This window comes from Zalophus californianus, chromosome 8, assembly GCF_009762305.2.
Source record: "Zalophus californianus isolate mZalCal1 chromosome 8, mZalCal1.pri.v2, whole genome shotgun sequence".
In the NCBI taxonomy this organism is placed as follows: domain Eukaryota; kingdom Metazoa; phylum Chordata; class Mammalia; order Carnivora; family Otariidae; genus Zalophus; species Zalophus californianus.
Window position 1 is genome coordinate 117,974,349 of NC_045602.1, and position 22,168 is coordinate 117,996,516.

The window sequence follows — 22,168 nt, forward strand, 5'->3', positions numbered from 1 at the left end:
CGTGCTTCATTTTTCTCCATAGCACTTTTCACCTAATGTGATTTTTTCTTTTCTTTCTTTCTTTCTTTCTTTCTTTCTTTCTCTTTCTTTCTTTCTTTCTTTCTTTCTTTCTTTCTTTCTCTTTCTTTCTTTCTTTCTTTCTTTCTTTCTTTCTTTCTTTCTTTCTTTTTTAAGATTTTATTTATTTGAGAGCACGAGAGAGATAGCATGAGGAGGATGAGGGGCAGAGGGAGAGGGGAGAAGCAGGCCCCTGCTGAACAGGGAGCCCGATGCAGGGCTTGATCCCAGGACCTCAAGATCATGACCTGAGCTGAAGGCAGATGCCTAACTGACCGAGCCACCCAGACGCCCCATAAATAATGTTTCTTAATTGTGTTGTGTGATATCTTTCTTTTCCGACTAGAATGTAGGCTTTATGAGGTTTGGGTTTTTGGTTTTTTTTTAATTCTGTTTCCTGCTTTATTTTTAATACCAAAAATAGTGCTTGGTAAGCATTCAATAAATATTTTATAATTGAATACTCCACACTATAGATCCCTATAAACACTATAGTGTTTTGTTTATTTATTTATTTATTTTTAAAAGATTTTCTTTATTTATTTGACAGAGACACAGCGAGAGAGGGAACACAAGCAGGGGGAGTGGGAGAGGGAGAAGCAGGCTTCCCGCTGAGCAGGGAGCCCAATGCAGGGCTCGATCCCAGGACCCTGGGATCATGACCTGACCTGAAGGCAGACACTCAACCGACTGAGCCACCCAGGTGCCCCCCTTTCTAGTGTTTTAAAAAGAACTTCCACATTCTTTAGATTATTTAACACACAAAGAAGGATTTAAATAGAACTAGCACTCATAGAAGAACAATTCTGAGTTACCGCTAATGTAGGCATTGTTTCTACAACAATCCCCCAAAAATAGCGGAGTGTAAACTGTTAGATTTGAGTGAATCCAAGATCGTCTGCAAGGTACTCTCATTCTCACTTTTCTTACTTGTAAAATAGATATAATGATGCTTTTTTTTTTTTTTAAAGTAATCTCTCTGCCCCTTGTGGGGCTTGAATTCACACCCCAAGATGAAGAGTCGCAGGCTCCACTGACTGAGCCAGCCAGGAGCCCCCTAATAATGCCTTTCTTAAGGGATTCTAGTTCAAACTAAATTTGACACTATGGGCAGAGGATTTAGGACTACTACCATTAGCCTTGTGATTACAGTAGAGCTCCCTTATCTGCAGGGCTTACTATCCAAGATCCCCAGTGGATGCCTAAAACTGCAGATAGTACTGAACCCTTATATATACTGTGTTTTTTTCTATACATGCATACCTATGATAAAATTTAATTTATAAATTAGGCACAGAAAGATTAACAATGATAACAATAAAAACAATTATTAACAATATACTGTAACAAAAGTCATGTGAATATGGTCTCTCAAAATATCTTGTACTGTACTCACCCTTCTTGATACAGATGCTTACGTGATAAAATGTCTGCATGATGAGATGAAGGTGACTGACATAGGCATTGTGATGTAGCATTAGGCTACTACTGACCCGACAATACTGGACCATGGTTGAACATGGGTAACTGAAACGGTGAAGAGTATGGATTAGCTGGTGGTGGGGCGGGGGGTGATGGATACTGTTCTGTTAATTATATGGCAGTCGATTCATGAAGCAGCCCATAGAATGGACCACTCATAACTGCTTCCTGTCTCCTGGAGCATAATAGACAAGGATTAATTTTTCATTTATTTAGCAGATATTAATTCAGTACTAATACCTGCCAAGCAGTGTTTAGTACTTGGAAATACTGGGATGTACAGAAGAAACTGTCTATCCTCATGGAGTTTATAGTTTAGCAGAGGAATCAGACATTACCCTATTAATTGTGAAAGAGACTACGTAGAAGAAGTGCAGGTTGCTATATGCATGGACACAGCAATAACAATAGTGATGGTAATAGAAGTAGCGAAGATTTATGTAGCTCGTGTTATAAGCCACTGTTATAAGATCTTTCTATGTTAGCTCATGTAATCCTCATTACACTCCTGATGTCAGTACTGTTATTATCCCACTTTACGCTTGAGGAAACTGAGGACGGACTGGCTACATTGTAAGTGCCACAACCATATTGCTAATAAATGGCAGAACTAGGATTTATTTATTTACTTATTTTCAAAGTATGTATGTATGTATTTATTAGAGAGTGCACAAGCAGGGGAGGGGCAGAGGGAGAGGGAGAGAGAGAATCCCAAGCAGGTTCCATATCCAGTGCAGAATGTGACGGGGGGGCTCAGTCTCACAGCCTTGAGATCATGACCTGATTCAAAACCAAGAGTCGACACTTCACTGACTGACTGAGCCACCTGGGCACATGGGCAAATCTAGGATTTAAACCTGGCCTCAGAGGTCACATTCTTCAGTGTTTTATAGTACTGGGGACCTAACCTGAGGAAGGGCAGTTGGGGAGACTTCTTGAGGAAGAGATACTTGAACTGAAATCGGAGAATAAAAAAAAGTTGAAGTAAGGGAAAGCATGAAAAAGTACTGGGTAGGGTAGAACATGACTTGTTAAAGGAACAGAGAGGGGTCCAGAGAGCCACAGATGGAAAGAAGAATGAGGGAAGAGATCTGGTGAGAGGCAGGCGAGGCCATGGTGAGGATTCAGGATTGGGCCTGTGTTAGAGGCATAGGAGTTACAAACGTACTTGAAATGCGAATGGCATGATGGGTCCTGTGCTTTAGCGACACAGAGGCTACTGGGAGGACAGTCTTTCAGATGGATGAAGACAGTGCCCACCACTTTCCTAGGACTTCTCCCAGTTCCCTCCCCCTTACATGATTTGGTTCCCAGACCTTGGTGCACACCATCGTTGGCACTGTATATAGAACTTGGGAATTGTTTGAATCGTATTTAATAGTCATTTCCCCCCAAGGTTCAAGCACTGTCTTCCTGTTGGCCCTGACAATCATAGCCAGCACCCAGGCTCTGACGCCCACTCACTACCTCACCAAGCCGGATGTTGAGAGACTGAAAGCCTCACTGGACCGCCCTTTCACAAGTTTGGAATCTGCTTTCTACTCCATCGTGGGACTCAGCAGCCTTGGTGCCCAGGTGCCAGATGTAAAGGTAAGGCTACTTTTGTCTTGGCCTCATCCCTTAACTGTGTTCCTCGTGTGTACTTCAGAACTCTTGCTCCTTTGAGGATGACCAAGGCTAATCCAATATAATAAATACTTACTTCAATCTGACAGATTTTTTTTCTTTTAATGCCTAATGTATGTTTAGGACCATGCCAGGTGTTTTAGTAGAATATAAAGAAGAGCAAGTTTTAGAAACTTTACTTTTTATTTTTAAGCTTAAATTTTGCCTCTAGAAACTATTGCTCTAGTTCTGAGTGAGACTGTATAGTACCACATGTACTTCTTAAGTGCCCTATATGTGTGACAAATAAAGGAGTTTAAGATGGGGGCATTCATTTTTATTAAACACTGCCAGTCACCGCATCAGGCACTTTTGATATACTTTTTGGACCTTTGATGAGGAAAATGCATCACAACTAAAACTTCCTGGATTTAGGAAGAGGTTCAGTCTTTTCTTCTTTTTTTTTTTTTTTTAGCGATTTTATCTATTTATTTGAGAGAGAAAGAGTGTGAGCACACAAAAGCAGGGAGGAGGGGCAGAGGGGGAGGGAGAAGCAGGCTCCCTGGGATGTGGGGCTCGATCCCAGGACCGTAGGATCATGACCTGAGCTGAAGGCAGACACTTTAACCGACTAAGCCACCCAGGTGCTGCCCGGGAAAATGTTCAGTCTTAAGTGAGTTTACATTTTATTTTATTTTATTTATTTTGAAGATTTTATTTATTTATTTGACAGAGAGAGACATAACGAGAGAGGGAACACAAGCAGGGGGAGTGGGAGAGGGAGAAGCAGGCTTCCCACGGAGCAGGCGCCCCGATGCGGGGCTCGATCCCAGGACCCTGGGACCATGACCTGAGCCGAAGGCAGACGCTTAACGACTGAGCCACCCAGGCGCCCCGTAAATTTACATTTTATTCATTACAGCAGCATGGACAGCTAGGGCAAAGAGGTTAAGACCACGTTTGTCATATAAGCCTTGTGTATTAGTTTTCTTTTTTTTAAAGATTTATTTATTTATTTTAGAGAAAGAGAACTCGAGTTGGGGAAGGGGCAGAGGGAGAGAATCTCAAGTAGACTCCCACTAAGCGCAGAGCCTGTCGCATGGCTCAGTCTCACGACCCTGAGATCACAACCTGAGCCAAAATCAGGAGTTGGCCACTTAACTGACTGAGCCACCCAGGTGCCCCTGTGTATTAGTTTTCTATGGCTGCATAACAAATGACCACACATTTAGTTATTTAAAATAGCACTCATTTATTAGCTGACAGTTCTGTGGTCAGAAGTCCAGGCAGGCTTGGCAGGGCTCTCTAGTTAGTATCTCAGAAGGTCAAAATGATGGTGTTGGCCAGGCTGGGCTCTTATCTGCAGGTTCTGGGGAAGAATCTGCTCAGTCTCTCCTCCAGATGGTTAACAGAATGCATGTAGTTCCTTGTGGTTGTAAGTCTGAGATCTCCATTTTCCTGTGGGCTATCAGCCAAAGGCTGCGCTCTGTTCCTCAAGGCCACCCACGTTTTTTCTTATGTTATCCCCTCCCCATTTAAATCAGTAATGACATGTTAAGTTCTTACTCTTCAAATCTCTGACCTCTTCTGCTACCAGTCGGAGAACTCTGCTTTTAAAGATCCTTTTCATCTATAACAGTTTCCGTCTTCCCCTCCCCCAGTACCTTTTATTTGTAGAACAAGCCAGATCACTTATCCTGGAGAAGTTTCCACACTTTGCCTTTGATTAATAGCATCTTCATGCTGTTTGTTTGTGTTTTTTTTTTTTTAAGGTTTTTAAAAATTTATTTGAAAGAGCGAGAGAGAAAGAGCATCAGCTGGGGGGAGGGGCAGAGGGAGAGGGAGAAGCAGACTCCCCGCTGAGCAGGGAGCCCAATGTGGCGCTCATCCCAGGACCCTGGGATCATGACCTGAGCTGAAGACAGACACTTAGCCAACTGAGCCACCCAGGCGCTCCCTCATGCTGTTTTTGAACATAATTCCTATCTTTTTTTAAAGATTTTATTTATTTATTTGACAGAGAGAAACACAGCGAGAGAGGGAACACAGCGGGGGCAGTGGGAGAGGGAGAAGCAGGCTTCCTGCTGAGCAGGGAGCCCAATGTGGGGCTCGATCCCAGGACCCTGGGATCATGACCTGAGCCGAAGGCAGACGGTTAACAACTGAGACACACCCAGGTGCCCTACTTCCTCTATTTTTTATTCCTATAAGCAGATAGTTAGCTCTTGAGGCTTAATTATATTCAGGTCAGTTTTCTTGGCAGAAATATTTCATAGGTGGTGCTATGTACTTCCTGTCATTCGTGCATAATATCTGGTTGTTTCACTTTTAGTTATGATAAAGTTGCATCAGTGGATTTGGGTATTGTCAGATTAACCTATCTCTTGTAAACAGTATATGGTAGGGACTTTTTTGTTGTTGTTGTTGTTTTTGTTTTTGTTTTTAAGATTTTATTTATTTATTTGAGAGAGAGAATGAGATACACCCAGGTGCCCTCTCCCCTCTGAGAGGGTCAGAGGGAGAAGCAGACTCCCCGCCGAGCAGGGAGCCCGACATGGGACTTGATCCCGGGACTCCAGGATCATGACCTGAGCCGAAGGCAGTCGCTCAACCAACTGAGCCACCCAGGCGCCCTGTTGTTGTTGTTTTAATCCAGTCTGACAATCTCTGTCTTTTAGTTGGGGAGTTTAGTCAGTTTATATTTAATGTAACTATACTGTTGGGTTTAAGTTTACCATCTTGTATATTTGTTTTTTACTTGTCTAGCTATTTTTTCCTTCCTTCTTTCCTGTCTTAGATTGAATAAAATTTTGATTATTCCATTTGATCTCTTCTGTTGGTTTTTTAGCTCTACTTATTTTTTTTAGTAGTTGCTCTAGAGATTGTAATATGCATTTGAACTTATCACAGTCTACTTTGAATTATTATTTTGCTATGTCACGAATAGTGAAAGAACTTTATAACAACATATTTCTATTTAAACTCCCATCATTTGTGGTATCATTTTCACACTTTTTACTTTCTTTTAAGTATCACAGCCTTATACTGCCTGTTGTCCAGTGTCTCAACTTCATATATTTTTTCAGTTCTACAGTTATTTATGGCAGGAGGGTAAGTTCAATACCTTTAATTCTGCCATGGCCAGAACTGGTAGTCCCAGTTAATGTTTTGCAATCCATGGCGGTTGTTATTCTTTTTTTTTTTTTTTCTTTTTCTTTTTTGAAGTATAGTTGACATGCAATAATAGTTGTTATTCTTTTTGATGCTCAGAATGTCTTTGTGTGTTTTTTGTTCGTTTTTATGTGATCCAGCAGTCTGACAGTTTCTGATGTCTTAGGCTTATTTTTACATTTCCTGCTCCAGACTAGCATCAGTAATTGTAATTGATTTATTGAATGCCTTGTATATGCTGGGTACAGTGGATATATTATCTTGAGTTAATTGTCTTAATTCTAAGTGGTCAGAAATATTATCCTGTAATAGAGAAGGAAATGGAAGCTCAGAGAGGTTAAGTAATTTGGCCGATGTCTGCCAGCCATCATCTTAATACCATATGGCAGAACTGTTGACGAACTATGGCCCCCAGAGTCAAATCCAGCTTGAAGCCTGTTTTTTGTAAATAAAGTTTTATTGGAACACAGCCACACCCACTCATTTATATATTGACTGTGGCTGCTTTTGCACTTTAGCAATAGAGTTGAGTAGTTACTAAAGAGACTGGCCCAAAAAGCCTAAAATATTTACTCTGTGGTCCTTTGCAAAAAGTTTGTTAATCCCTGCTGTATGAGGTCCATACTTACTCAGGTTTCTTCCTGACAGCTGTCTCTTGTTTCTTCCTAGCATTTCTTTCCTATTCATGACTGTTTTAAGGAAACAGACTTTTCCTTGTGTTTGCCCTGTTATAAATCCTGTAGGTGAATGTACCTCCTTAGTCAAATTAGTTTTTCTCCAAAGAAAGAGTGCAGGCATCAGCGCTAGTTAGCCCAGGTTTTTTTTGTTTTTGTTTTTTTTTAATATTTTATTTATTTATTGGGGAGAGAGAGTGCAGAGCGAGTGAGCTAGCTAGAGAGAGAGAGCACGAGTCGGGGGGAGGGTCATAGGGAGAGGGAGAAGCAGACTCCCTGCTTAGCGGGGAGCCTGATATGGGGCTTGATCCCAGGTCCCTGGAATCATGACCTGAGCAGAAGGCAGACGCTTAACCAACTGAACCACCCAGGTGCCCCTTGCCCAAGTTTTTGATTCTGGTTCCACCTCTCTATAAAAGGGGAGTTATGATGCCTTCCTCACTGGATCATTGTAAAGATAAAGTGAAATCATATTATGCCAAGTAAGTGATTGGTCCACAAAAGGCCCTTCAAGTGGTAATTATTATTATCATCATCAATATTTAAAAAGTTTTGCTTCTATTTATAATCTATTCAGGTGAGTTCAGACAATGCCTGGCGCAGATACTTCAGTGTACAGAAGGCTGCACTGTCTGTAGAGGGGGGACGCCTGGGGATGAGAGAGAGCAAACTGGGAGACAGAGTGGAGCAGTCTTGACTCGTAGAGGTTTTGTATTGTGAGGTATAGGAGATAAAATTGGAATATTAGGTTAAGGTTGAATTTTGGTGGATTTGAATGCAGGAGAGCAGTTTCTACTGGTCATTTTCAAACTTCTGTGGAACTCTGGGATTCAGTCTAGGGGGGATCATGGAGGAGTGAGCCACTCTCACGTTAGCTAGAGCAGTGCCTTTTTCTCTGTCTCATGATTGGGAGTTCCACATACTGGATTTAGGTTGAACACATACTCCTTGAGGTGTTCCCTGCTGATGTCCTGCACACATACTTCTTGAGGTGTTTCCTGGATTTAGGTTGAACACATACTCCTTGAGGTGTTCCCTGGATTTAGGTTGAACACATACTCCTTGAGGTGTTCCCTGCTGATGTCCTGAGTTTGAAGGGACGTTGGTCAGGGCTGAAGATACAGGCTGAAGCTCTCCAGACAGCTGCAGTGCAGTGTGATTGGGGGTAATTGCATGGTTGGGCCAGCTATGGCTTTATGTTTATAAAATAGACTCTAAAGTCAGACTCCTTGGTTTCAAGATCTTGACTTCAGAGCTCTACAGCCGAGTGACCCGTGCAGCTTTACTGAACCTTTCAGAATCTGTTTTCTCATCTGTAAGATGGAGATAATAATAATAATAATAGCTTGCAGGTGATGTGAGGGAAGTTAGCATGGTGCTGGCATGTGGTGAGTACATACTAAGTATTAGCTCTTAGCTCTATTATATAGTAGTTGTGTTCATGTACATTGATCGACATTTTTTCTCCACTGTCATCCCCATTGCTTGATGTCTAATACACACAGGTTGTGCAACAAATAATGTTGAATGAATTGTAAACGTTAGCTTATTAGAAATGGAAGCTCTCAAATGTGCCTGTTGATCAGAAAACAAATGGGTTATTCACATACTTCACTCTTCGAGTCGCTTATGGAGGATGCTGTGGTGATTGTGTAATGTGTGCGTTATCAACAATGGAAGGAAGGGAGTTGAATGCAAGTTTCAGGCTATTGAATTGCCTTATTGGTTGTGCACACTAAATAAATCCATTGAGGACAGTCTCCATTACTGCTACTTCCATGTGGTGATACGTGTCCTGCTCCATTATTGTTGCTTTCGGCTGAGCAGAGAGAACTCCTTCGGTCCTGCTAGATGCATTGAACTGATTGCTCTCAGAGATAGATCCTTAGGGGAGATTTTGGTTATTTTGTCACAAGGGATTTTAGCAGCAAAACCAAGAGGAATGGGGCTTACTAAGAAGTTGAGAATAGAAAGCAGTTCTAGAACAGCAGAGTGTGGAATGAGTTGATTTTAGGTGTTATGAAGAGTGAACATCTTTCATTTTAATAGGTGCAGTACATGTATATTTAAAAACCATAAGCACCTGAGAATGATGATTTTATGGATATTATTGCTTAGCTTTCTATAAGATTTAAGAACAGTGGTGGGAGTTTTGTATTCATTATACTGAAAATATGAAGTAAATAGGATATATACTATGGCAAAAATTGTGATGTAGTATTCGAGTGACTGAAATCAGTGAACATTAGGCAGTGTATACAGGTTGTGAATCATACACTTTCCCTATCTGTAAAAGGGGATGGTGATAACTATCTTACAGGGTTGTTATGGGGATTAAATGAGATGATAAAGTATAAAGTGCTTAGTTCACTGTCTGGTACATGGTGAGCACTTATGAAGGTTGGTATATTTGTACCGTTCAACAAGTACTGAGCACTTGCTGAGGGCCAGATACTCAGCTGATTGCTGGGGAGAGCAGTCAGACATTCCTACGGGCAGTAATTTATTTACGCATCATCTGCTATGTGCCAGGCATTATGCTAAGTGCAGAGAAGACAACAGCTCATTATCTAGTCAAAGACAGGAACCATGATAGCGAGACCAGGTGCTGAGTGCAAAGGGACTCCTAGTGTATGGAAGGTCCCAGACACAGGTAGTGTGAGAGTCCAGTAGAGGGAGCAGCTTGCTCACCCTGTCTGCTGGGAAAGCTTACTATAAGCCCCGACCTTGTACAGGGGGGTTGCTATCTGTACGGGCTGCTGCACAATTTAGTCATTCAGCAGCTACTTAGTGAGTTTCTGCTATGTGCTAGGCTCTGGGGATTCAGTATTGAACAGTGAGAGAGAGCCTCTGCCTTCTTGGAATGTATACTCTAATAGTGGAGATAGGCATTGGTCATATAATCAAGTAGATATATGAATATTTGTAACAATGGTAAGTTTTATGACGGTGAGATATATGCTGTTATAAATAGGGGACTTTGACTTGGTCAGGGAAGGCTTTCCCAAGGAAATCTCTGAGCTTAAATCTCACTCTGTAGCCCCCTAAATTACAGCTCCTTGAGCGCAGGGACTTTGTTCATTTTATTTGTTGTGCATCTCCAGTGCCTAGAGTAGCACTTGGCATATGGTAGGCACTCAGTCGCTGTTTACTAAGTGAAGGAAGGGATGATTGATCTGAATTCTAAAGGGAAAGTAGAAGTTAACTGGAAGACTGGGGAGGGAAGGAACTTCAGGCAGGGGGAATGGCAGATGCAAGAGTCCTGTGCAGGCAGGGAGTAGGTTACATTTGAGAGACTGAGAGGAGGCCACATGTGGAGCTCCGGATAATGGGAGAGAGAGGAGTGGAGCCTGAGGGGAAGGTAGTGGCTAAGTCTCAGTGCCTTGGTAGCCACAGGAAAATGTTTGCTTTTTCTCTAAAGAGCCGTTGATTTTAAGCAGCAAGTATCAGGATCCATTTTCATTTTGGAAAGGCTTCTCTCCTGTTCTGTAGAGGACAGACTTTGGCAGGGGAATATGGGGCAGGACTGAATGCAGAAAGGGTGCAAAAGATAACACCCAGACTTCCAACTTCTGCTGCACAGGTGGATGGTTGGGCCATTTTGTAAGACGGGAACACGGAAAGAGAATTAGGTTTGTGTGGGCAAGACCATGAATTTGGTCTTAAACATGTTGAGCTTGAAGTGCCTTTGAGTCATGTAAGTGACCATTGAGAGAAGTCTGGGCTGGGGGTACAAATCTGAGACTGTCTGCATAGAGGTTCTGGATGAAGCTGTGGGCATGAATGAGATTGCCTAGGGAGAGAAAGGATGGATGAGAAGTGGGCCAAGGAGTTGAAAAACTCCACTGTTGAATGATCAGGTAGAAGAGGATGAAACTAAGGAGCAGCTGAGAGTAGAAGAGCCAGGAGAGTGCAGGGGAATCCTCGAAGGGGAGGGAGGGAATATTTCAGAATGGGGAAGTGACCAGTTCTGTCCAGTGTTGAGGGAGGGAGTACTGGGAAGTATGCTTTGGCTTTTCTGATTGGAGATTTGCTGGTAGAAAGAGAAAGAAGGTAGCAGATCGGGGGGGGGGGGGGTGTAGGTAGAAGGATCAAGGAAAGTTTATTTTAAAAGAAGTCTTGAAGGGACGTCTGGGTAGCTCAATCGGTTGAGTGTCTGCCTTCAGCTCCAGTCATGATCCCGGGGTCCTGGGATTGAGTCCCATGTCAGGCTCCCTGCTCAGCCGGGGGCCTGCTTCTCCCTCTGCCTGCCGCTCCCCCTGCTTGTTCTCTCTTTCTCACTCTCTTTCTTTCTGTCAAATAAATAAATAAAAATTTTAAAGAAGTCTTGAGTTTTGTTAATATGTCAGGAGTTACCAGTTGAGAGGGAGAAGTTGAACTGACAAGGTGGATGGGCTTCCCGACGGAGAGAAGAGCCTGTACGAAGCCTGGAGGCTTAAAGGTGCTTGTTGGGTGTTGGGGGCAGTGGGTGGGTTGTCCAGGGCAGCTGGAGCAGAGGCATGGGGGGAAGTGTGGTAAGACATGCATACGAGAAAGGTGGGCCTGGTTACAAAGGATCTGGTGCGGGGGCTCTTGCCTGGGTATGCCTCCATAGCACAACAAGGCAACAAAAGTCTGGCGAGATTACAGAGCGTGGTGTGAGAGGGGTTAAGAGTAGTTGGGAGACGTTGATGGACGAAATAAGGGAGAGGTAAGGGCAGATGAAAGAGATTTAGCTGTCTTTTCTTGACTCCTGATTCTGTTCGGGGAACTGTAGGGAAGAATGGGTTGAGAAAAGCACTGATGTTCTTCGCTCAGGAGGATGTTTAGATAATTGGAGCATTAATAGAGGGCTCAGAAAGTTGGAGAGGAGCAGATAGGGAATGGACATTTAGGGGGTGATTTGCAGGCTTCAGTTGGGAAGATGAGTCTGGAATAAGGACAGCTGAAGTCAGAGTTAGAAACTGCTGGAAGTAGCCAGCTGAGGCGTCAGCAGTGGGTGGGCTTACTGAGCATCCAGGGTGTGTCTCCTGGGTTTTTCTCTCACTTCTGCTGCTGCTGTTAAAACCTAGTTGACACTGGGAGCTTTGAGGCCACTGACTGCTCATACTGTTTACCTTGATTTGTCTGGGCAAAGAATTAGAATTGGCATGTTGCTGGTTTTCTTCCAGGACAAATCAGAGGTGGTACAGCTCAGGCTGCCTGGGTGTGAATTCTAGCTTCTCCATTAAGAGCTGAGTGACCTTGGATAAGTAACTTTGCCTCTCTGATGCCTCAGTTTTCTTGTCTGTAAACGTAAGATAATAGGAGAACCTAATGCATAGTGAGAAATGCACATCAAGCACTTAGAACAGTGTTGACACATCATGGCAGCAATGACCATCATCCTTGTTTAGGGGTCTCAGATGCTGTTGTTCTACCGTTAAAGCACCAGATGGCGACAAAGCACGTGTCTTAAGCTTGCCTACACTCTGCTGAAGGATTCCTTAACTAGATTGTTCTCTTCAGATCCCTAATTTGTGCAGTGTGAAGTATTTCTTTGGTTTCTTTCAAACTTCTGGTTGAAACTCATTTGTTTTGAGACTATTTAAATTTTATTCATAAAATTAAAAAATAGATTTTTGGTTAAAGTAGCACATGCACACGGTAAAGCATCAGATAATACAGCACAGCTGTTAGTGGAAAGCAGCAACCTGTTATGTGGCCCACCTTGCCCTACACTCTGTCCTGCTCCTCAGAAGCACCCACTTTTAACTATTTGATTGCCATTTAATTATGAATAGGTGACTTTTATGTTACCTCAATCAAAACATTTAGTGCTAGAACTATTAAATAATATTTCTTGGAGTTTGATACAATAAGAATAGTATGGATTTTATAATGTGCCTGCTTTGTGGCAGGCCCTGTGATTGGGGTTCATCCCAAGTCTTTGCTCTTAGGTAACTGGTCACGGAGGGAGGTAGTTAGTACCATATGGTAAGTGCTTTAGGGGAGCACTCTGGGGGGAAGGCACCTGGCCTAACTTGGGATGAATGTCAGTGAAGGTTTTTTGGAAGAGGTGACACCTGAGCAGAGCTGAAGCTAGGATCTGGTTTGGCAGACAGGAGGAACAAAGGACAGGTGCTCCCAGCGGCGGGAATAGCAGGGTCACATACATACCAAGGCGAGATCAGAGTGTCTTTGGGTCGCCAGAGTATGATGGAGGGTAAGATTTGGGAGTTGGAGGTGGTGTGGTGATGAAGCTGGCACTGAAAGTGAATGTCAGTCATGAGGGCATTTTGTGCTGTATCAGAAACTTGGAATCTTGTTCTGAGGATAGTAAGGAACTACCCAAGGGTTCTGATACGTGGTTGCATTTGTATTTTCTAAAGATCACCTTGAGCAGTCAGTATGCAGAATGGACTACGTGGCTTGAGACCAGTTAGGAGATGATTATAACAATCTAGGTGAGAAATGGCAAGTGCCTGAAATAAGGCAGTGAGAGAAGCCAGAGGATGGCGATTGGGTTTGGAAAACGAGAAGGGAGATAAGTTCACTAGTCCTGTAGGGTAAGGGAAAAGTCAAGAATGATTCCTAGGTTTCTGCTTCAGGTAGTTGGGTATGTGGTGATGCATATACACGAGCTAGAAAGTCCAGGTGAAGGAACAGGAGGTTTCAAGTTCATTTTAGATGTGCTGAACCTGACTTAGCTTTGGAGACATCTAAGTGGAGACTCCAGTACAGTTAGAATCAGAGGAGACACTTAGCTTTGTCACTTTTACCAGGTAACTTACGACTCCAAGCCTCAGTTTCTTTTTCTGTTAAATGGGAATGATAATTATCTACCACAGGGTCCTTAGATGTTCATTAAGAGGAAGAGCATCATAAACAGCACAGGTTATGGCCAGAGCAGGTGGTCAATGGAAGCGGTTTCTTTCCTTTTTTTCTAGGGTTCAGAAGGACTAAAGTACTTGAGATTTGTTGCTCTTGGCATGAACTCAGCAATTTTGTGTAATACGGTGTTCTAAGGAAAATACCTGCTTAAAATGTGAAATCTTGTATAGCTCATACTTTAAGCCATCATAGATTGCTTAGAATTTTGTCATCAAAAAGCATGTATACTTTCCCAGTCTCTGTGTATATCACCACTTATCACTGACTTTCCACCCCTATTTAGAAAGCGTGCACCTTCATTAAGTCAAACCTTGATCCGGGCAATGTGGACTCCCTTTTCTATGCTGCCCAGTCCAGCCAGGCCCTCTCAGGGTGTGAGGTGAGTCTAACTTCTACATTTATATTTACTTTTGAACTATAAAATGTGTTTTTTTTAAAGAGGGAGGGTTGTGTCAGATTAATTTTTTTTTTTTAAACAATGAGAATCCATTAGTGTGGGTGGAAATTCCATTCTTAGGATTTTATTTTTCTTAAGAAAATGGAGTTTATTTTTCCCCCCGAGTTTTCACTTTTCGTGGCTTTTAAATAACTTTTTCCTATAGTTGCCTCTCTTCTGGGAAGCCTTGATTTTTTCTTTCCATCTCCCTTTAACGTTTAAAAGTGTTCAAAGTAAAGGAAGAATGCCTCTCATACCAGATTGCTGGAAATCCATTTTATTGAACATAGGGGAGCCATATAAGCAGACACGTGACTTGCCAGAATCTTTTCAAAAGCGTTGTGCTGCGTTCCTACAGACACTGAATTCTGGTGTCTGAGGAGCTGAGTGGCAACGATGGTGCGCCGCTGGGTGGTGTGACTTTGGCGGTTGCTCTGCATGTTGTTGGCCACCCACTGCCAGCACCTGTTCTAAGACTCTGTGTCTGCCAATCCTTTCTTAGATTTCTGTTTCAAATGAGACCAAAGATCTGCTCCTGGCAGCTGTCAGCGAAGACTCATCTGTAACCCAGATCTACCACGCCGTGGCCGCCCTCAGTGGCTTTGGCCTTCCCTTGGCTTCCCAAGAAGCACTCGGTGCCCTTAGCGCTCGCCTCAGCAAGGAGGAGACTGTGTTAGCGTAAGTCATTGTGTCGAGTGCTTCTCTGGCTTCTTCGGTGGCAGAGACTGTCCTGAAGAGGGTTCATCCACTGGTTCAGCAAATCTTTTCTGGGCACCTGCTCTGTGCTGTGTGCTTTTCTGGGCGCTGCAGCCGCAGTATTCAACCGAGGCAGGCAAGGTCCCTGTCCTGATGGGCTCACTTGGACACCGTGTTCCTCACGACACTAAGTCCGAACATAAACACACTGCCCCATAAAGACAGAATTGCTTTTGAGGTGAGAGGCTGCAGCAAGGGTTGGGAGATAACCGAGGGAAAGTGAGGCCAGCGAGCCGCGTGCATTTGTTGAGCATTGGCCAGGGCACAGTGAGCTGTTGGTGGTGGGGGCTCTGCACTGGAGGAGGGCTTACGGCATCCCTTGAGGTTGTGAGAGACGGCATCTGGTAGGAGAAATGCAAGCTCAGAGGGGAGAGCATTCTAGCAATCGGACTCTACTACTCTGCAAAAGGCTTAGGTGAAGGAGAAGCACCTTATAGGAAAGGAACTCTGAGCAATTTTCCTCTTTGTTATAAATTTAAATGTTGTAATTGACTTGACGTTGACTAAAAGTGATAGTATATGTAGTTTTTTTTTCTGTAGCACTGGAACTCATTTAAAATGGTATATATATTTTTTGTTTGTGTCCCCCCCATTCAGTTACAACCCCTGAAAGAGGGTAGAGTGCCTAGCCTCCTGTTAATTGTTTAGCAATAGGTTGGTGACACCAATTCCCTGTTGCAGAATAGTTCAGTTTCCCAGAGTTGTTTTTTGGGGGGGGTGTTGTTTTGTTTTGGCTAAGTAAGATCAAAATGTTTCTAAACTGGAAGCTTTGTTAAGGGCAGGGCTCATAGTCAGTTACATTCTCTCTGTCACTTACACCCTACTCATTTTCACATGGTCAGTCATCAGTGACTTTGGGGCTATCTTTCCTGGGGCTGATGTTTTGTATATACTTTGCCTAGTCAAGTACTGCTGTCCTTCAGTTTTAGATCACATTATTTTGATCTCCTCTCATAATCTCTTGGGGGAGATCTCCAAGGATCCCCAGTGAGATCCCTAGTCTCATGTCATGATATCACTGTCAGTGCCTCAATCTGATGCCACCTTCTACAACAGAATCTTTCCATTTCCCTCCAAGCAAAAAAAAAAAAAAAAAAAGTCTCCTTCCTCAAAATCCCAGAACAAGAAAGAGTGCAAAGAAAGTATATCCATATCCATTTTGGAGTTAGACTTGGGTTTGAACACCAGCCTTATTCCTTTCTTGCTGTGTGACTTTGGGGTCATTACTGACCTCCCCGAGCCTCATCTATAAAAGGAGACCGATAATCCTTACATCATAGAACAAATGTCAGGATTAAATGAGATAGTGCATGAGAAGAATCTAATGCAGTGTCTGGGTCTTAGTGGGCATGCAACAAAAGCTCCTCCTCCTCTAGAGCACTTCCTTCCTAGGTCCCTTTCTTAGGAAGCTGGTTACTTCCTTGGTTGTACTGTAGTCATTTCTATATTAGATTGTAAGCTTCTTTGTTTGTGGTGGTCACACAGTTTGATGCATGGTAGGTGCCCCACAAAGAGTTAATAAAGGCTGAAACTATACTTTGATGTTTCTATTCTCTTGAAGAAAGCTTGCCAGTAGAAAGAGCACATGCTTGGTATCAGAAAGAACTGTATTCAAATCCAGACCCTTCTACTTAATACCTCTGTGATCACGAGCAAGCTATTTAATCCCTCTATACCTCAGTGTATTCATGTGTAAAACGGGTACAGTGGTATTTGTCTCATAGGATTATTGTGAAGATCAAACTAGCAGGATGCCTTGTATAACATTACTACCAACTTGCCCTTGCCCTGTTTAAGGAAATCTGATATAAATTAGGACTTCTAAATGGGCCTTCTACATTTAAGTGGATTCATTCTAGGATATGAATGTTCATAAACTTGTCTAGAATGGAGAAAAAAATTTCTAGGTTTGAATGAACCATCTGAAAAGATGCCATTGTGGTCCCTCATAACCCAATTTCTTTAAAGCCTCTGCTGTATGTTAGCGAGACAAGATCAGCTTTTTAGTGTTTGAATAAAGTACTCCAGAGGGAAAGAAACTGCCAACTGGAGAGTAAGTAATTAAAGCCAGTGACAAAACTTTTCAAAAGCTAAGTGGATTAATTTCATTCTTAAAAACTTCTGAAGTTGTTACCAGCATGACATTCACTCGTTCTAAAGAGAAAAATGATATCTTAATTGAAAAGTTCTTTCTCGGCCATCTTAGCAGCCTTTTCTGGGCTCAGCATTTATCACGGGCAGATGTGGGATTTTTATCTTGTTTGGAAGTTCAGGTTTCATTTTCTCTAGTGCATTCTAACAACAAGCATCCCCTAGGAGTCTTTGAATGCTTGGGGCTTCCCTGCCCATGAACTGTAACTGCTCTGTTTTCTAGCTTGTCATCTTAATGGGATTAGTTTTCCACAGAGGGAATCTAAATGGTTATGATCTCAACGGAAGCAGACAGATTCTCTCTGCACTCCCCAACATGTTGACTTGATGGACAAGTGGTGCGTTTTACACAAAGGCCCCGTCACCTCTTGGGAAATAGGGGACCATTCTGGGGTTGAGCAGCCGTTGCTTAACCACCAGGGGTCCTCTGCTTTCTCCATTCCATCCAGAAAAAACACCATTTCTATTTTCCAAGTTATCTGAACTAAGAGAATAGAATCTAATAAAAAAAATCATATGTGCGCATACCTACCACATTCTACCCTCAAAGTTTATCTTATAGAATATTCATCAGTGGATGCAACTACATGAACAAGTCATAAAAAGAATGAGGTACTGACACACACTGCAACATAAGTGAGCCTTGAAAACGTGATGCAAAATGAAAGGAGCCAGACACAAGTTGCATAGTGTATGATCCCATTTATAGGAGATATCCAGAGTAGATAAATCCATAGACACAAATGCAGATTGGGGATTCCAGGGACTGTGCCCATTAAGCTGGGAAGAAGTTACTCAATGGCCACAGGGTTTTCTTTTGGACTGATGGGAACATTTTGGAACTACATAGAGGTGGTGAGATAATATACTACATATCACTGAATTGTTCATTTCTCAAATTGTTAATTTTCTTATGTAAATTTCAATTTAAAAATAGAGCTATGAATGAGGCCTGTTAACAGAACTGTATGACCTAGTAGAACGTAAAGGTGTATCAACTGGAGAGTCAGTGAGTAAATTGTGGTGCATCCAAGCAGTACAGTACTATGTCATGGTTCTTAAGCATGAAGTACGTTTATATGTACTCATACAGAAAGACATATACATTATGCTATTAAGTTAGGAAGTTAGAAAACAATTATCTTTTAGGGGTAGGTGTTAAAGGAATTTTAACCTTCTTCTTTAATTATGTATTGCTTAGGGGCGCCTGGGTGGCTCAGTCGTTAAGCGTCTGCCTTCACCTCAGGTCATGATCCCAGGGTCTTGGGATCGAGCCCCGCGTCAGGCTCCCTGCTCCATGGGAAGCCTGCTTCTCCCTCTCCCACTCCCCCTGCTTGTATTCCCTCTCTTGCTGTCAAATAAATAAAATCATAAAAAAAAATGTATTGCTTGAATTTTTGACAAATATGTGCTTTTATAATTAGAAATAAATGGTAGGGAAAGAAAAGGAGAATAAATTCTGGTTTCAGAACCAAATTCTTTTTATCTTATTTAATGTCTGAAGGGTGAGTGACTTTCAGGTCTCCCAGCAGCGTGAGGATTGCACGAGTATTGAACAGTGAGCATGTGTTTACTGAAAGCTTCCTGTTCATAGCACATGGATCTGGTTTCAGAAAAGTTGCTCCAAATTCTACCCAACAGTCTACAAATGTAGATTCCGTAATACTTCTTTGGTCCTAGAGTTTCTCACTCTAGTAGAAAGTTCATAGGCAGCTAAGTTCTGCCTAGCACGGTGCATTGTGCAACACGGGGATGCCAAATACCCTGGGCTGAATCGCATTCTGTTCTCCTGAAGAGCTTTTTTCTTCTAAACCTAGGTGAGTCTTACTCAGTGTTCTGTATGTGATGCCACTAAGAACAAAACAGATTTCTAGAGGAGGGTGAAGTTGTGCTCCGTCCCTTCTCTGTGCCCACAGTACTTACTTCAGGTCATGTTACCTGGATTGCCTTCTCCTGGTGTTAGGATCTTTGTAACGTCCTTTCCCAACTGGATTGTAATCAAGCTCTTTAATGGCTGAGGCTGTCTCATACTTCTAAAGAACAGGAGAGGGATATTCCTAAAAGCGTCCCAATATAGGAAGGAGTGAGCAGATGAAAGGAGATGAGACTTGACATTCACTGGGGTTCTACCCTTTATCTTCCAGAACGGTCCAGGCTCTGCAAACGGCATCCCACCTGTCCCAGCAGGCTGACTTGAGGAGCATCGTGGAGGAGATTGAGGTGTGAATTTATTTCACCAAATTAATTTCCCAGCTCCTGTCTTTGAAACCCTTTAGAAGAGTCTTGCAGATAGACATGCATGGCTTATTTTGCCCAGTTACATTTCTTTTCATATCCATAGCACACTTACATTCTTTGTATCAGAGCAGTATGTCCTGGGGGATATTCGTTAGGGTAGGATAGTTACACTATCAGGCGACAAATTACTTTTCTAGCCTTTTGTAGGTATAGGTTCATAGTCCACAGATTTTAGAGCCTAACAAACCTGAAATTCAGGTATTTTTTTCTTGCTACTTATTTCTTTGTAATCTCAAGACAAATTATTTAATGTCTGAGCCTCAATTCCTTAAATGGTGTTGTAGGAACAAGTGAGGTTTTAAAGTACCTGGTACATAATAAGTGCTCAGCAAGTGGTCACTGTGTTTTTATTATGACTTGATCCTTTCCTTTGCCTGGGACCTCCTGCTGCTCAGAGACTGCTCTCATGGACTACATAGTCCGTGATGTCAGGCAGTCCACCCAAGTGTCCTCACTGGGTGCCCCACAGGCACGTTCACTGCCTTATCATGTTGCCCAGGGGAGGAGCATGTCTCTCTCCATCCTTTAGAGCATTGAACAAGAAAGAGAAATGCTCTGCTCTGTAGGTTGTATCCAGATGGATGGCCGTGGAATCCATCTGTGTCCGGATGCTTCCTGGGTGCCCTGCAGCCTGGTGTCTTCAGTGCCCTGACTCCGGCGCTTGGGCTTGAGTACCAGGGGTCAGGGAAGGAGTGCTCCCAGGGCTGCGGAAGACACTGTTGTCTTCGGATGCCTTTGAAGTATACTTTATTTCTGCCTCAGCATCTTATTTGACAAAGTACTAAATGTCTGAGGGGTTCTCCAGATTTAGAGTGAGATTTCTCAAAACTGCATGGGGTGACGGTGATTTGCGTATCTCATTCTGTTATCGCTTGACTTCCAACATGCTTCCATTTTGTTGTGACAGGATCTTGTTGCTCGCCTCGATGAACTGGGAGGTGTATATCTCCAGTTTGAAGAAGGACTGGAAACAACAGCCTTATTTGTGGCTGCCACCTACAAGCTCATGGACCACGTGGGGACTGAGCCATCCATTAAGGAGGTACCTAACCATTCTCAGGCGTGAAACCCCAAAGGGGTTGTTGACTTTATCTGCTAAGAACAGCTTTTTTTCAAAGGGGGTGTTGAGTTAGGCTTGGGGTGTAGTCACGCAGTGTCTTGGGTTAGGCATTGAAAATGAGAAACAGATGTAATGCCTATCCTTAAGAAACTGGTTGTCTGTGGAATGGACAGGTAAACAAAGTGTCACATTTGCATTATTTTAGTGTTTTATCATTTTTGTCTTACAACACTTGAAAGTTTATAAAGCATTCTTTTGTGTGGCTTATTTGATCGCCATAGGAAATCTGAGTAATATGCTCAGTCAGACTTGGTCGCTCTGTAGAGTGGCAGTGCGACACGTGTTGGGGGACACACAGATAATAGGTGGTAGCAATGTCCCTAAACCAGTTCTCCCCATGCTGCAGGCTCTCTCCTTCTTGCGTGTAGTAGACCTCCAGCCTTGTTACATTTGCTTTAAATGGGGGAGGGTACGTCATGAGGTGGTGACAAGAAGGCCACATGTATTACACTAGTGTCACCTCTCTCTTCTTCCTAGTACTCCTTACCGCTTGTCTCGAGTGATTTCCACGTTGGTGGCTCAGGCAAACCCTCCTCCTCTTGAGAAGTACCCTGTTCTCCCTTCCACCTCATCCTTGGCAATGGCTAAATCTTAATTCTTCGCTGATTGACATAGTTCTCTGAGAGGCATGTGTGTCTACCAGACATCTATCAAGAGTTAATTCTTTTTTTCTTTTCTCCTTTGTGTTTTTTTTTCCCCCTCAAGAGGAGCTTGTTAACCTGAAAGAACCTTTGGTTGAAATGTGTGTGGGAAGTCTCTTTGAGTTGGACCCTCTTTGTATCCCTTGTGCGTGAGAAGGTTACCAACCCTTGAGCTAAAGGATTTAAAATACAAGCTGCTGTTGTTTTAATTTTAGGAGGAGAGATTTGGGTTCCAAGTTAGAACTTTGATTTCTTTTACGCATTTTGAGTTCTGTGCTGAGTTTCTTCAAGTAAATAGTAATTAATGATCTGTCTTGGGTAATTTGAATTGATTTTATATTTTCTCTGGAGGATATGACCTAATAATTTATTCATGTATTAGCATTCTTCTGTTGTCTTTGGTTCATCCTAAGTGTAGAAGGTCTGGAGATACCATATTCTCTTAATTTCTATGATGGGTGAAGTGCAGGAATGTGGGTCTTACAGTACAAATCATTTAGGAAATCGCCTATACACGGCACAGTAGATGAATTGGTGATATTCTACATACACAACTTAAACTTTTTCTTGCTTTATTCCCAAGCTTCTACTAACTAGGTATTTGGCTGGAGTAATTTTGCTGTCACTGCTTTTGACATAACCATTCTGGTGAACAGTCACCCATTTTAACATGTCAACAGCCTAGTGATGGAAAAATGTAATTGGTACAATTAAAGAAAATTATTTCATGTCGACTGAATAACACTGTCGGGAACAAGGGAGCTCTTTTGTTAGATTGGAGGTTTTAAAAAACAAAACTGATTGAAGTGGAAAATGTTTCCTCTTAAGCAAACAACCTCCAGAATTTTAATAATGCCTTTTAGGTTCCATTTAAAAAAAAAAACAAACCAAAAAACTGCTTTTAGTTTTCTTCTCTAAACAGCCC

The 22,168-nt window shown here is 42.5% G+C and overlaps 1 protein-coding gene across 3 annotated transcripts in view; it reads left to right on the forward strand.

Annotated features, from left to right (window-relative positions):
* RPN2 (ribophorin II) overlaps positions 1-22,168 on the forward strand; it is a 59,376-nt gene that overhangs the window by 2,360 nt on the left and 34,848 nt on the right. For all 3 annotated transcript variants that reach the window (XM_027621106.2, XM_027621107.2, XM_027621108.2), the window contains exons 2-6: positions 2,936-3,129; positions 14,125-14,220; positions 14,780-14,955; positions 19,329-19,404; positions 20,390-20,524. In XM_027621106.2, the coding sequence (XP_027476907.1) occupies positions 2,936-3,129; positions 14,125-14,220; positions 14,780-14,955; positions 19,329-19,404; positions 20,390-20,524 (677 nt within the window). The remainder of the gene's footprint in view (positions 1-2,935; positions 3,130-14,124; positions 14,221-14,779; positions 14,956-19,328; positions 19,405-20,389; positions 20,525-22,168) is intronic.